Source organism: Syngnathus typhle, linkage group LG11, assembly GCF_033458585.1.
Source record: "Syngnathus typhle isolate RoL2023-S1 ecotype Sweden linkage group LG11, RoL_Styp_1.0, whole genome shotgun sequence".
Classification (NCBI taxonomy): domain Eukaryota; kingdom Metazoa; phylum Chordata; class Actinopteri; order Syngnathiformes; family Syngnathidae; genus Syngnathus; species Syngnathus typhle.
The window spans coordinates 14,152,170-14,168,078 of record NC_083748.1 but is presented as its reverse complement, the minus strand read 5'-3'; the positions used below and the strand labels follow the sequence as shown (position 1 = coordinate 14,168,078).

General features: G+C 46.9%; 1 protein-coding gene across 7 annotated transcripts; it reads right to left on the bottom strand.

The window, feature by feature from the left end:
* Positions 1-55: 55 nt before the first annotated feature.
* Positions 56-15,077, bottom strand: LOC133162111 (transcription factor SOX-13-like). 7 transcript variants are annotated; one of them, XM_061291067.1, is made up of 13 exons: positions 14,451-15,077; positions 5,373-5,596; positions 4,828-4,915; positions 4,470-4,645; positions 4,280-4,348; positions 4,035-4,152; positions 3,737-3,801; positions 3,073-3,223; positions 2,871-2,989; positions 2,015-2,120; positions 1,732-1,896; positions 1,426-1,642; positions 56-986 (listed from the first exon to the last, which is right to left on the bottom strand). In XM_061291067.1, exons 2-13 carry the CDS (start codon positions 5,592-5,594, stop codon positions 686-688), a joined length of 1,797 nt encoding a protein of 598 aa, XP_061147051.1. In that variant the 5' UTR covers positions 5,595-5,596; positions 14,451-15,077; the 3' UTR covers positions 56-685. The 7 variants fall into 7 exon arrangements, with proteins under 7 accessions (XP_061147051.1, XP_061147050.1, XP_061147048.1 ...); XM_061291066.1 differs by lacking the exon at positions 14,451-15,077 and adding an exon at positions 8,657-10,500 and having other exon boundaries at positions 1,732-1,842; XM_061291064.1 differs by lacking the exon at positions 14,451-15,077 and adding an exon at positions 8,657-10,499 and having other exon boundaries at positions 4,035-4,149.
* Between the last annotated feature and the right edge of the window lie 832 nt (positions 15,078-15,909).

Sequence of the window (15,909 nt, the reverse complement as noted above, 5' to 3'; positions counted from 1 at the left end):
AGGCGTTAGTTACCCCGCCTCTAGCGCAAACTAGATTCCACGAGTGCACACAGAGCAAAATGCATTTTTTTATTTCTGACAAAACCGAAATGTACACTTTTAAATTACGCAACCTTTTATAAAAGAAAATTATTATAATAAAAGTATCTTTCTGTATTTACATCAGCAGGGGTAAAGATCAATATGTCTCAAGGTACATAAATAAGATCTCTTCTCAGTGCAGCATCCTCAACACAGTCAAGGTGGAATTTGGCCAAAGGGAAATTCCATCCAGGGCTAATTCCCATGTTGGGCAATTAGAAGATGCAAAAGAATGCATGTGTCCAGCAACGTGGTTTGGAAATGGAGCAGCTGTGTTTGTTTTCCATCACATTCACACCAACTATTTATCGGTTACAGCAAAGACAGAATACAGACAAATGGGATGAATACCGATAAAAAGTCCACAGCATAAGTCAACGCTATCATTTCTCATGTCTCTCTGTAAAGTGAGCACTGAGGTGCAACCGTAGCGACACTTCCAATGGCATTTCAGAACCGGCCGGCCGGCCGGCCGTCCATCCATCCATCCATCCATGAGATAAGAGCTTGCCTTTCTGTCCATTGGATGTGTGTCACTGGGGAATACAGCTAATGCGGCTTCCTAAAATTCAGTGACTTGTTTTATTTCCGGTTCCTTTGGAATTCAATCCGTCAGGAGCAAAAGTTCCCTCTCACTCAGATCCCCTCCGTCACTTTCCTCTCCTTGGCTGTATGGTGCCTGCTGCCGTTGTCTGTCCGTCTGTCTCAGAGGGGCGGCTGTGGGCGGGTCCTCCACTCCATGGGATCCCGCCGGAGGTTGCGGCAGGTAATGATCCAGGAGGGAGGAGTGAAAGGACATGGACGACACGGAGACAGAGCTGCCGCCGCCTCCGCCGCCGCCGCCACCGCCGCCCGGGTACAAGGCATCGTTGTGAGAGTAGTGGATGCTCTGTGGTTCTGTTGGACTAAATAGACCATCCCAAAAAAATCACTTGTTTGGAAAAGAAATAAATCAAAAATAAGAATCAAATGTTTTGCACGTGAACAATTTCTCCTCCTGTGACGTCAATGTCGAAATTGCACTCATGACCAAATTGGTGTCTGGCAATGATTGTTTCTCTTAAGGTCATTACTAACGTCTTTCCTCCTTGGCATTGTGCGAGCGCACACCCAAATCCACGGCTGCAGTCCCTCAAATTGAAAATGCCAACCTAAATGATGCAAAACGTGACTGATACCAGATACTGTTTTTTGTTTGAATGACGTACCCTTCTTTTTTCGGCTGCTCCCGTTAGGGGGCGCCACAGCAGCTCAATTGTTTCCATCTCACTCTCTCCTCAGTATAGCAGTGGCAAGCGGCTACTACTGCTATTTAGTAGCACAAATGAAGCGCTTCATTTCTACCTCCTGGCGTAGGTGGTTCTCTGTTCCTGTCGCCGGCTCTTCATCATGGCTTTGTATTCACCCACCCGCAGCCTCCTCCCCTCCACGATACAGGTGCGCTTGGGCCGGGGTTTGTACTTGTAGTCCGGGTAGCGCTCCAGGTGCTGCCTGCTCAGTCTGGCCTGCTCTTCATAGTAGGGCTGTTTCTCCTGGTTGGACATGGACTTCCACCTGGAGCCTAGAGTGGGCAGGAGTGACGTTTCGAGAAACTCGCTCGCTCGCTCGCTCGCTCGGCTTTCGTCTTTTCAACGAGCATTGGATACTCACCCAGGATCTTGCTAATGGAGGAGTTGTGCATATCGGGAAAGGCCTGCAAGATTCTCCTGCGCTCATCCTTGGCCCAAACCATGAAGGCATTCATGGGTCTCTTGATGTGGCCTGCGGACGGAAGGGGGCGGGCTTCAGAGTAGCTGCCTGGGACCTGCACGGCACCTAAATCAAGTTCATACAATACAATAGGTCTCTCACGACGGCATGTTTGGTATTTCTGTAACCATCACATGGACGATGTCCCCGTCCGGTCCTGTCGTGCCGCTTGGGTTCCACTTACTCTCAGAGTCGCTGCTGAGGTGCTCGTCAGTGGCCAGCAATGCGTGGCGCTCGCCGCCTCGCTGGGAGTGAAGGCTTCTCTCGCCGCAAGGAGGGTATTTGCACTCCTGTGGAGAAAAGTCACAAACTTGGAATTGTAGTCTAGGTAGTCTACTAGGTGAGCCGCTCGAAGGGCGTGCTCGACGCCTAGCGCGGCCAGCCGGCTATTTTGCCCTACGGAATGTACAGCAGACGAGTACGACGTCAGCAGCTGTACAAAACCAGAGCTGTGAAGGAGAAGAAAGAGAAGGAGGACAAAGAAATGGTGTTTATTGTCTCAGAGAGGGAGGGAGGGAGGGAGGGCAGAGAGGTAGGGTTAGGGTAGGTGAAGGAGACCAGGGTGTTGGGAATGTGACCGGCAGCTCACATTGATGAACATTTTATTCCCATTGCACAGTAAAAAAAAAGAAAAAAAAAAAACAGTCCAGTGATTTTGGACATTTAGAGGCAAGGTGGACCTGGATCTACAATGTTGCAGTAGACAAAGGAGGAGGCAGGTGGCCACGTCAATGGCGCGCGCACGCACACACACACACACAGCCCTTTGTGCTATTGTGCAACAGCTGTGGCCTTAGTGCCACACTCGGACCAACACGCCACGCTAGCCACGCCAGCCACGCCAGCCACGCCAGCCACCTCCAAGACTAGAATAGAAGTTTTACATGTGACCTTGGAATAGTGCTTGGCGCTGGTGGATGCAAAGGGGGCTGCTTAGAGATGAACTCGTGTTTCCGAAAGACAGAAAGAGAAGTGGCAGTTTGATGCTGATGACGGTGTCAAGAAAAAGAGAGCTTTGTAATATTTGGAGATTGGCTGACCACTTTTCTGCTGGCGTCTGTTTCTTTCTCTCGCTCGTGCCCTCCAGCGTTGTGACTCCTCAGTAGCTGCTGGGCATCATGAATGGCCTGGGTGACCACATCACTGTCTCGGAGTAAAGCTGAGCGAGCCACACATGAGAGAGAGAGAATGTTTTCGTTCAAAGACGTCAATATACGAATCCTACGATTGAGCGCAACGCACTGAGGGTGGAGCGTGGCGGGCTGCTTGACGCGTCCTTTGGCAGATCCCTGTGTTTGTACGTGCTCTGCATCCCCGCATATGCCATCTCCATACATTTTGGACTGGGGGCTTTTCCAGCTTTGGACGTCAGGTTCAAGGGCTGACCGGCTTCCTAAAAAGGAAGAAAAGTGCGTATGTCAAAAGCAAAGGGTGGCATGGCAGGAGCTTGCTTTGCCACCGGGAGGGACGAGCCTTGTGCACCTGCTCTCCTCCTTGTCTCCTTTTCCCTTCCCCTAAATAAAGCGCCCGTGTTGCGTGAGAGCTATGCGTCAAGCATGTCTGAGCGTATCTGTCACGCCCTTCGGAGCATCTCGTACTTGTCTTTTGTTTAACGAGGTCCGGGAATCCACTTGAGAACATGTCATCCCCACAGACGCAAATGAACAAAAGACAGCAGCGGCCTTTGAAAACAGGGTGCGGTGTCTTTGACAACTTCTACGCTTGTAGAGTCACACTATCCGAATGCACAGTATATACGTATAATGCTGACTTTGAATCATTCATTGCTTCCTCAATGAGATTTCCACCTTGGCTTTTCTGATGAAAAAAAAGCCGAAATGGAGAAATAATAAAAGTATCATTGAAATGAAGAGGAGAAAGAGCAGCAATTTGAACGTGATGGTACCTGTCGGAAGGAACCGGCGCTCCTCTTGCCAGGTGCGGACAGCAACTGCATGGGATAGTCGACAGCTGAAAAAGAAAGGACAGTTTGAAACGGACGGGAGGGAAGAAAAAGAAACCGATTCCTATCGAGCGACACATTGGCCGCGAAGCCATGTCATATTTCCGTATTTGCGTTTTGGAACACATCGCTTTCACGAAGCGCTCTCCCAGTCGACTCGATTCCCCAAATGGCTAAATATGGTCGAGTACAACGTATTTCATCTGAAATGTTTTGTAACATGAAGACGGCATCGACTAACTTGGCTTGCATGGGATGGGCTGCAACGGCGGCAAGCTCATCTGTGGCTCAGAGGGCACGGAAAGGTTCTGGGCGTTGGGGTGGAAAGCGGGGATCATCACGTAGGGCATGTTGACCTGCTGGGGGAAGGGAGGGAGGGAGGGAGGACAAATTCAACTTACAATGTCGCAAGAAAAATCACGACAAATGGAAAGAAAGTCTGGTTGAAATGGCCAATGAGTGGCCAAGTTTCAAACTTCAGCTGACCTGAATCTGCTGCTGAAGAAGGTTGATCTTGTGCTGCTGCTGGATCAGCTGCTGTTGTTGTTTAGCAATCTGAGACACGATCCGTGTGATTGAAACACACATATTGCATTGTACGTATGTGCTATGCAGGATCAGGATCCGGATTATTTACATTTCTATTCTATTCTATTCTATCAATAAGTATCCCTACCTGTTCTTGCTGTTGCCGAGCCAGCTCCATTTGCTGCTGCTGCTTTTCCAGAAGCAAGGCAGCCATGTTCCTCTGCTCAGAGTGGGCCCCCAGGAGTTGTTCCCTCAGTCCACTCAGCTGGTTGATCATCATCAACAACTGAAGTTCCTTCTCCGCCAGAGACTCTGGGTTTCCTGCTGGTCGATTCAAGCAAAACAGGTCAGGTCGGGTCGGGTCGGGAGCTCTTTGACCTTTCTGGACCTGGGTTAGACATGTCCGCACACAACTGACACAAGCTGTATCGAATCACTCGTGGACTGATTTGCGTCTGGTCAAATTGCTTGGTGGGGACACAGACCTTGAAAGACTTTGGACCCACCTTCCTTGGATTGTCCTTTTGGCGGATCCTGCATCTTGACTGTCACCGGGCTTTGGAGGCGTGGCAACTCCTTACCCGGAGAATCCTCCTGACGAGAGGCCACACGCGCACATCTTCATTCAACAAATACAGAGGTCAATATAAAGAAAGTTTTGGTGCTGTTTTGAAAGAAATTGCCTGGTGCGTTAGTCCCGGCAACTTAGCTCCAGCCTTGCCCTCGTGGGCGTGACTGACATTTGCCATTTCTATTGCATGGCTGCCTGCCTGCCTGCGTGCGTACAACTGATTGCGCTCCACGTCGTATTCTGCCTAGCGACAAGTGGCTGTGTATACAGTAAGCGCAATGTCAAACAACGGGAGCAAATTTGTGCCTGCTCAACACTTAACCTTTTCAGCCGTCTTCCATGAATGAACTTGTTGACCACAAAGCGACACTACAAGTTGCTTCCAAATCAACTTTCATACAACCAATTTTGCTACGCCTACACATATCGCTCAATGAAATTGCCAATGCAATGCACTCCAGTTTGTATTTGCTTACTTACCAAAGGCGAACAGGAGAGTGGCGGCGTAAGCTGACGGGCCACCAGAGGCTGATTCCCCGGCCAGTCGCGAGAGGGAGACATCTTGAGAGTAGCTTGAGTGTGTGCAAGCCCGCTTTCCCTGGCAATCTCCTCTTGTTCCACTTTGACACATGTCATGCTGCCGTCCACATCGGAGAGGAGGTGCGGCGCTGGCGCTGGCGCTGGAGGGCTGGGCTCAACCATTCCTTTCAGACGAGAACACATCATTAACTGTCACACTTATCATTCACAACAGTCACACTTATGAGTCAATGATGCGCATCGTTTTCCTTGATCACATCTTGACAAATGCATTTGACATCTGGGAAGTTTTGCTCATTGCGTTCATTTCCAGATCCCTTTCACCTCGAGTGACGGACCGGCTCCTCCGAGCACGCGTTTGGAAGTATGTCGCTATTTTAGCCCAGCTCGCTGTTGACGTCCCGGTTGGGGGTTCGTTGACGCTTTGGTTGCAAAAATACCCAAAGCCTATTGTTGGCGCGACAATATGAGGCCGAAGAGAAGAGAACACGCCTCGGTGTAGCTAGGGCTTGCAATCAACCGTTGTGAGAGGGAGAACATTTGGACCAACCGACCCCTGTGTCCATTTATGGCCGACTGGGTGAAAGAAAGAAAGAAAGAAAGAAAGAAAGAAAGAAAGAAAGAAAGAAAGAAAGAAAGAAAGAAAGAAAGAAAGAAAGAAAGAAAGAAAGAAAGAAAGAAAGAAAGAAAGAAAGAAAGAAAGAAAGAAAGAAAGAAAGAAAGAAAGAAAGAAAGAAAGAAAGAAAGAAAGAAAGAAAGAAAGAAAGAAAGAAAGAAAGAAAGAAAGAAAGAAAGAAAGAAAGAAAGAAAGAAAGAAAGAAAGAAAGAAAGAAAGAAAGAAAGAAAGAAAGAAAGAAAGAAAGAAAGAAAGAAAGAAAGAAAGAAAGTGAAAAAGTGCACATATAGTATATAAAGAGGCAGAAAAAAAGCCATTGTTGGAGCTGCGGAACAAAGGAAGCAAGGACAATGAGGGAGAGTCAGACAAAAGCCGCCGGCCGTAGGAAACGGGCCGGATAACAATGCCAGCGGAATGTGCCGACCGACTCGGGAACACGGCAAAAAATGCAAACGATCTGCGGAAACACAATGATGATTGGAGCCCCTCCTTCTCCAAAACACCATCGTGAATTTGAACAAAGCCACCTGTCTGCTTGCCTGCCTGCGTGGCTGCCTGCCTGCATGGCTGCCTGCGTGGCCGCCTGCCTGCATGGCTGCCTGCGTGGCCGCCTGCCCGCATGGCTGCCTGCGTGGCTGCCTGCTTGCCTGCATGGCTGCCTGCATGGCTGCCTGCGTGGCCGCCTGCCTGCATGGCTGCCTGCGTGGCTGCCTGCTTGCCTGCATGGCTGCATGGCTGCCTGCATGGCTGCCTGCCTGCCTGGCTGCCTGGCTGCCTGGCTGCCTGCCTGGCTGCCTGGCTGCCTGGCTGCCTGCCTGCCTGGCTGCCTGCCTGCCTGCCTGCCTGCCTGCCTGCCTGCCTGCCTGCCTGCCTGCCTGCCTGCCTGCCTGCCTGCCTGCCTGCCTGCCTGCCTGCCTGCCTGCCTGCCTGCCTGCCTGCCTGCATTTCAGACTAGTATAAATATACACTAACTATTCTTTGTCAACAATATGATATGAACTAAAGTGGCACATATAGCACGATTACTCTTGAGTGGTTTTCTTTTATTGATGAGAACTTCAAAATGAGTTTGCTGTTTATTACTGAAAGCCAAGAGCAGAATAAGTTTGAGATTAGAAAAAAAGAGATCGTCAGAATGAATCTTTCTTCACACAAATGATAAATGATAGTAAAAGGGATCTGTCCTCAAAGAGCCATCTCTTTTCTGACATTTTTATCCGGTTGGCTTATATTCAAGTGCGCCTTATAGTCCAGAAAAGACGGTGCGTGTGCTGTTCCTTTTACTTTTTAATGGTGTAAAAGCCCCACTGTCTTGTCTATTCTATCATTTCTTGAAAGCACACAAAAGGAAGGAAAAAATGTTTTCTGGAATGTTTGTACAAATTGTAGAATGGACTGGACTCTCAGCAATTACAACATACGTCTGTCATCCTGTTAGCAGCCGCATTATTTCAAAAAGTCGCTTCACCGACCGTCATTGTTCCAAACGTGAAAATTGACTATCAGTATGCGTAGCATATCTGTGTGTGTGTGTGTGTGTGAGTTGTGAAACTAAACCACGAAATCATTCAAGCAACAAAAGCTTGACAGAACAATAAAAAGAGCCAGCCGCAGGTTGAGCAAACTACAGATGCACCTGCGTGTCTACTCTGGTTGGAAGCATTGTTGTCGCTAAGTAAAGAGCGTTGACGATGAAAACAATGTTTAGCCAAGAAATACACGTCAGCCTTATGTGCTTAAGCTGATGTATTGATTGTGCAATTTGGTGAATGAAGGGCGGGCTATCACACAAGTGTGCTTTGTGCACCCACGCTGATGCTAGTTATTCCTGGGTCTTCACAAAGTCTGATGAGTAGAGGTGTCACACGTGGTGTTCACACGCTCCCCGAGAGAGAGAGAGAGAGAGCGAGCGAGCGAGCGAGCCACTGTGTCATCCGGCGACGCAATTTCACTTGTTGACAGCCAGGAATGTGTCAAGGTGAATTTGTAAAACAATTGCAACAATGCAAGCCGAGGTTACATTGAGCATCGATAGAGAGAGAGAGAGAGAGAGAGAGAGAGAGAGAGAGAGAGAGAGAGAGAGAGAGAGAGAGAGAGAGAGAGAGAGACAGAGAGAGAGAGAGAGATCTGCAACTGAGCACACCCGAGTGGAACCTGATCTTGACATCTGTGTACAGTGCGTTAGGCACCATTATAAATAGAGTTGCTATCTTCCTTCCACCTTTCATTTGGATTGAACATCATTTGCTGTTTGCAGAAGCCTGACACAAAAGAGATGTTGAGCTTCAAAGCGGACTTCTAAAAGCTACTCTGAGCATTGTCTTCTTAAGAAGAAATACACAAATGCCAAAGGACAGTGAGCAATATGAGCTGAATGGATCCGATCAAGTTGCCGTATTGTGCAAAACGAGAAATATAAAGCAATTTACTTTGGCCAGTAGGCGGGGGACACCCTCGATTGATTCATTGGAATTCCACACTACTTTATTTCAGATTACATTGTGTGTTGTCCATACTGTTTCATATGACATAGTATGTTGCCCATTGCAGTCTGGCAGTCCTGAAAGGGGGACCCTCTCACATTTTCATTGGATGTGCTTCCATTTACCCAAAAAGGCCAATCCCAATGTGGCAGCGCACCAAATGGTCCAGGGTTGCGGAGCTGATGGCCTCTGGAGTTCACACTTGTTTTTCATCTCACTCTGACTCAGCCACTAAGCACAACAAAGACACGCAGTCATTAAGGCTTTAAGTCGAAGGCACCGCAAGGAAGGGAGGGAGGGACGCTGATATCAATAAACAGCTTCGTGTGGAAACATACACAGTATCAGATTGAAAGTTTTGAAAAGCTTGTTGTTGGGCTTCAGACGAACTGGGGATGGAAGCGGCATACGCCAAAGCAAAATCCAGACATCGCTTTGAGCATTGAAAGCATCCTCTCGTGAAACACTTTTACAAGTTACAAGTCGGAACACGTCAAACAATGGGAGTCATCCCGGCCGGCAGTTGCCCTTCCTTCTCTTGTACATCGACCGTCTCCGCACACAGCCATGCAACTTGTTTTCAAGTGCCTGAGGCGGAAAAGCACAATGGAAAGTGAGAGAGAGCCAAGTGGCACATTTAACTAACTGTTGATGCGCTAGCTAGCTAGGTAGTAGGTGCACGTGGTAGGAAACAAACACAATTACAGGCGACGGCCTTTCGTACCACATCACCGACCAATTTGCTTTTGAGTCAAACGACAAAAACGTCCACAGTCACTGCCCGAAGTCAGCTGGGAGGGAGGGAGGTATGGATGGACGAACGGATGGATGGATGGATGGATGGACGGACGGACGGACGGACGATGGATGGATGGATGGATGGATGGATGGATGGATGGATGGATGGATGGATGGATGGATGGATGGATGGATGGATGGATGGATGGATGGATGGATGGACGGATGGATGGACGGGCGGACGGATGTTGGACAATGGTGAGTAAATAGCTTGCTCGCTCGCTCGCCCGCACGCCCAGTCTTCTTGCGTTTGTGGCCGGGCCTCATTAGAGAAGGAGCTCTCCAGGCTGGAGACACAAAGGCCTCCCACTCTTCACCCTTCCATTCCCCCTCTTCCTCTGTTCTCCTGGCCTTTTGATGTCAAGGGTACTGAAACATTGAGGACAATCCAAAGAATCAAGTCATCAAGAACAGATGCTCACTATTTCAATTTGCGTACGTGGAGAAAATATCAAACCTTGATAATACGCCTGGATCAAACAAAAACTAGTGATGGCAACTTCCCTCATCGGGTCCAGGTGCTACCTACCCAAATAATAATCATTATCATTCAGCTCAATCTTGGCACGGTTGAGCACGCCAAGGCAAGAGCCTTTGGCCGAGGGCCCCGTCCCTCCGTCCGTCCGTCCCTCCGTCCTTACGTCCGCCCGTCCGTCCACACCAGAGACGGAGAAAAAGCCGCTACCATCTTCGCTTGGCCCGTCCTTTTTTCAAAACTTCTCATCCTCCAGCTTCCGGGCATCCGTCCGAAAAAATCATTCTAATTACGTCAATATGTCCATCAAATGCGGTAGAGGAACATTTTGTTAAAAAGAGCCAAGTTGGATGTCTCGCTGAAAAGGTACAGTCAAAATAGGCCCCTTCCTCCATCATTGAGACATCATCAGCATCATCACTCAGTCTTTTTTTCCGAGGCATAGGTTCGTTCTTTCTCTCCCTGAAGCCCCTCCAAACACACACTCACACACACACACACACTGTCCATAAAACAGGTCGTCCGTCTATTGTGATAGCTAGCAAGACATTACTGTGGCATTTGTAGAAGAAGGGTTGAGGAGGAAGACGGGAAGGAGGCAGGGAGGAGACAAAACACGCTCCCAATAAAGAGAAAGGGAAGAAAGGATGTGTATGAAGGCCACTTTTTTTTAACTTACTTTACAAAAGGCCCCCCCCCCCCCTCCTTCAACCATCCCACCCACCCTTTCCACGCTGGGCTCCTTGAGGGTAGCACACACAAAGAAAGCCTGACTCTCACAATGTCCTCCCTTCTTTAGCCCGGCACACTTTATATCCTCACTACATTCACCCTTTCTTCTGAAGAGCAGCCACGTGTGTGTGTGCGTGTGTGTGTGCGTGCGTGTGTGTGTGTCCGTGCGCATTTTATGGCATTCCAAATAAGTGTGGTGGGGGTCTGTGTTTGTTGAGGGTCTTACGGGGCAAGGAGCCAAGGCTGTTGCTATGGAAACGCCTTTGAGCACAACAGGTGATTCAACTGCGGCGGGCCTGTTCATCTCCACGGTGAGAAGCGACAGGAGGCCATTAGTCTTTGTGCGCGGGTTCATATAACTACGTATATATCCGTGTATATATAGTATATGCTGCAAACAAGTTTGTGGCACAGTTGTTAACCAGCGGCAATAAGCCAGAGATCATGCCTGAAGTTGCTCACTGAGCACCTTAATGGCACACGCTTTGCTTTGCTTTGCTTTGCTTTGCTTTGCTTTGCTTTGCACACATGCTGTGCCCACAGACTCACATGGACTGAAATAGGTTGGGCGCATTTAGGATTAGGATGAACATTTGACTTGACGGCAGTTCTTTTGCAAGCCTTTTTAACAGGGACTAAGTGCTTCAATTCAATGAGATGGAGAATTCAAATGTATGCATCAGACAAAGTAAATAGTGGGAAGAGCTTGTTCATTTGAGCTTTCTTTGTCTTCTTTACGGCAGCACATTTGTAATATTCGATCCATTCGAAATCATTGAATGTTTTGGGCAACATTTGGTGTACATAAAGCACTAGAAGTCTTCTGCAGTTACTATTTTTAAATGTCCAAAAACTGCAGTCGTTGAACCAATGTATCAGTATTAGCGGCTCTTGTTTACGCGATCACGTTGACTGTTTTTTATTTTAGTTTTGTTTTTTAAACTAGCCTCATGCATGAGCTAGAAATGTCATTTCTAGTCAATATTTCAAGCCAAATGGATATTTGGGTATTTCGTTATTGCCCATCTCTGCTCATCAAGGGAATGCAGGTGTACCTAATGCTACGGCCACCGAGTGTTTGGAGCGCGTGAACGTGCGCAGACATGTCTATGATCGAAATAATAGAAGCGATGAGCATTTTGGGAAGTGAGTCAGAAGAGAAAGCAGTTAAGCGTCATTAAGAAACAAGTGCAACCGCCAAACAGAAGTTTCCTTTTCAATCCCGTTTCATGAAACACACCTTAGTCCTGTAGAAGCTTGTAGTTTGACCATGCACACTTGCACACCGTCATGCTCACAAGCAATTATGCAAAATCAGTCGGATTGCAAAAACAACATAAGGGGGTTGACGTTTTTTTCACTCAATCTGGCTCAACTTGTCAAATGTCACCGTGCTGATCACTCAGTCAAGCAAGCACTTAAGTTGGAACGTCCACATTCCTTATGATTCTTTCAAAGAGACAATGCCGCCAGCCAGCGGCTTTTATTTAAAGAGATCACACGGTTTCCGCGCAAAAGGCATTGTTCTGTTTGATTGGCCGGCCGGCCTAAGCCAGACACGCACATACGGACACACAATTATACTCTATTGTGGTGTTCTCTGTGGACTCCTGGTTCAATAGGATTCAGAGAACAATGTCCAAAGGATATAGGAGGTCAGGATGAGAGATGAGGGGGGGAAAAAACAGACTTTTGTCTGCTCTACTGCCATCATGGCGGTGTTCAGTGTATCGCAAATGGTACATACACGACGCATACATATATATATGTGTGTGTACACACACTTCAAAGTTTTGGAAAAGAGTGTCAATAAATTCTAACACAACACAATGAATTCATTGGGGCTGGCGATTTCAAAGTGTTGTTCAATTTCATGATGGATTGGTCACTTGCACAATGATGACGTCATTCACGCACTGCGTCACCACGTTTTTATTTTGTCATCACTAAATTGAGTAAGTAGTTTTTCCAAACAGATCTTCTTTCATTCCCTCGTCCTTTTTTGCCAATTAAACAACCCATATTTTCACTCAAGCAATTAATGAGCGCGTATGGGTGGTAAAGGGAGGGGGCTATTAGTCCATTACCTTTCAACCAGTTTGAACCCGTCCACCTGAGGAGACAAAACTTCACAATGCACCGGGGGGGGGGGGGGGGGGGGGGGGTGTCAGAGGTCAAGGGTGAAATACCGACCTCTTCTTTGGTCATTTTGCGTGTGAAAGAAAGAAAGAAAGAAAGAAAGAAAGAAAGAAAGAAAGAAAGAAAGAAAGAAAGAAAGAAAGAAAGAAAGAAAGAAAGAAAGAAAGAAAGAAAGAAAGAAAGAAAGAAAGAAAGACATCAGGAAACAATCGCCAGCAATTTGCGGATTGATTATGAAATATCAAAAGCTACGACAAAACTGCGTCATGCTCTCCAATTTTCAAAGCAAAGTGTCAATACTTTTGATAGCCAGTCATTCAAGGTAATGAAGCGCATTATCAGTGAAAGTACTCATGGATTGTCTAAACGTGGTTAGTTTTTTTTTTAATCGACGCATAATGCCTAAAACGCCGAGGCAGTGCTTCGTAGTTGTTCAGGTTCAGAAGTAGACATAATGGACAAACATAAACTGACATGTGGAGCTCTTTTAGATGCATTTTGTGATTTTTATGCAAAAACAATGACTACTTTGGGCAACACAACAAACATGATGAAACACGCAACACACAATGCAAGACATTTATGATGAAGAGAGAAAATGGAGGTACTACGCTCCAGGCATCCACTAGCCAGGTATACATGAAGAAAATGGGAAGCTTTACAGCGGCTCTTCTTGTTCTTTGAGTGTTCAAATTAGGAAATACACTTTTGAAACGAGTCAACAGATAGCTGTGTGCGCTCAGCTGGCTGTAATAACAGGTGTATCACAAGGGCAAAAACACCCTAGGTTTATTTTGGTGCAGCTTCCGAAGGGAATTGGAAAAAAGAAAAGAAGGAATTTAACATGTCTATAATTGGCTGCTAATCAATTTAGGTCTAGGCACCAACCGAGACCGTGAAGCGCTTCAGATTATGGATCCATGGATAACATATCTAAAAAAAAAGTCTTATTATTTGGAATCAGTCTGATCTGCTTCATCTGTTGAAGAAATATTAGACGGACTTGTGCAATATTTGGGACATTTATGGACAGATGCCAACAACAATTAAATAAAAAGTAGTTATTTGAATTGAAAGAATTGAATTTTAGATTTATTAGAATACATTATTAAAAACATTACAAAATTATTTTCCAACATGCTTTGCATATCAGTTATTACTGATGACATTGCTGTTGTTGATAAATTAGGGGGAAAAAACTTTTTAAAAAGCCAAAAGGTGGTTGGGAGGGGCGATACATTTCTGGAAGAGGGGCACAGAATTTGTTGATACGCCCCTGAACCAGGGATTTACGCGGATTATATGAAGCTGAACAAAGTTTATAAAACTATTTAAAAAGAACACACACACACAATATGCGTATAATAAGACAAGTATAATTTTTCAACTAAACTAAAGGAAACTAAGCAGAAGTTTCTCAACGCAACTTGATTTGGGTGGACTTTGAAATCACTCATTTGTGTCTGCCAACATCATGATGATCATCAACATCCAAAATTCTAGGTGGCCAAGTTGTCAGCCTCATATTTCTGCCAAATTCACAAGCAAAACTCAAAGAGAATATCGTGCGGGGAAACAAAGAAAAAAAAAACGTGCAAAGATGAAATGATATACATTATGACTCTGATTTTAAGCCGATCATTTTAATTAATGTTTTAACTGCTGTTTAAATGGGGGGAGAGAGAGAGAGAGAGAGAGAGAGAGAGAGAGAGAGAGAGAGAGAGAGAGAGAGAGAGAGAGAGAGAGAGAGAGAGAGAGAGAGAGAGCGCACTCACCCTCAGCGGGCAGGCAGTCCGTGCGCGTTGCAAACTCAAGCAAAAGTTCCGTGGAGCTCCTCTTCGTCTTTATTCGTTGGGTGGCAAGCTGATGAAGTCAGCTTGGTTGTGCATACAAGTTGTTCAGTGCAGTTGTTCTTGTCGTCGGTGTCGAGCGAGCGAGCGAGCAGCGGGCACGGCACGACAGGAACGTGCGTAAATGTTGGCGGCGCCGTCCTCCTCTCCTCTGCTCTGCTCGGCTCGGCTCTGGTCTCCTCTGCTCTGCTCTCCTCCGCAGCCCAGCCAACCTGGCTTCGCAGCCAGTCAGTTCGCGACCGCCCACAGCTCACCTCCCACTTAAAGGGCGAGAGTGAGTCCGACTCCAAATTGAGGGGCTTGTGAGAATAACCCAATTGGGGGCGGAGACATTGGAGGAAGGATCGATATCAAGCATCGGTGGCTTCGGTTCACGTTTACGCTTTAGTTTAGATGCCTCCGTAGAATTTGACTTATCATTGTGTTGCACCAACAACAGCTGTAAATGCTAGCGATTGTAGGTTGCTACCAGGTAATAATACTTACCTACCTACTTACCTATGTACCTACCTACCTACCTACCTGTCCGGCCGTCGGTGAAACTTTTATATTTCATCTGAATACGATTTTTTTCAAATCTGGAGGAGCGAGCGAGCGCTGGCCCAACCTGTTTACCGCCACACTCTTGCTGGAACATTTCATGAGGTTTTAGAAGAATTACAAGACACTTCATGTCCATCCAATTTGGAAGGACTGACTTTAAACCGGTTTGTTTCCACTTTCCACATTTGCATTTTCAAAACATGCCAAATTGTCTTTTGGGTCCCACTTAAAAGAGAACGACCCGGCAGGAAAAAAAGCATGTGACGGCTGGGTCACGGGAGCGTGCGTGGACGATGAAATAAAAAGGGATGCAGCTCAATGGTGGCAGAACAGTGAGAGAGAGAAGAAAAAGGAGAGATTGCAAAAGGTAGAGAGCGGCTGGTTGCACTTGGGGATAGTTGATGTGCCATTCCTGATCCCTCCTGCTTCTTGCTTTGTGCTGGGGCCCAGCAGGAAGTGGGAGCTGGGCAGACAACAATTAACAAAAGAGCTGTGAAGAATACAATTGGCCATCAATGGCCAACCATGAGCCTTTGTGCCAGTCACCATGGAGACAGCACAACACCACCACCACCACCACCACCACCACCACACGGCCATTACAAAAGCCTCTTGGCCACCTTGTTTTTCTTTCCCCTCCCTCCCTCCCTCCCTTCCTTTCTTTATCTTCTCTTGCTCTCTGGTGGTTATGCACATGCTGCTCAAGATGCATTACGCTGCATCATCACTTTCCCAACGTTACTGTCTGATCCAAAGTTCTCCGTGTCGTTCACATTTTGAAGGTCTTCAGGCCTGTACTGACCTTCCAACCAATCATAGAGCATGGCAAAAGTGCTTTTTA

Bases quoted from the DNA above. Each gene is read 5' to 3' on its own strand.
- LOC133162111 (XM_061291063.1), bottom strand. From the start codon at position 8,744: ATGAAAAACAAGTGTGAACTCCAGAGGCCATCAGCTCCGCAACCCTGG. The intron at 3,224-3,736 runs GTACCATCACGT...CTTCCTTTTTAG, and splicing joins GCGCCGGTTCCTTCCGACAG to GAAGCCGGTCAGCCCTTGAA. The intron at 1,897-2,014 runs GTAAGTGGAACC...AACTTGATTTAG, and splicing joins CCTCAGCAGCGACTCTGAGA to GTGCCGTGCAGGTCCCAGGC.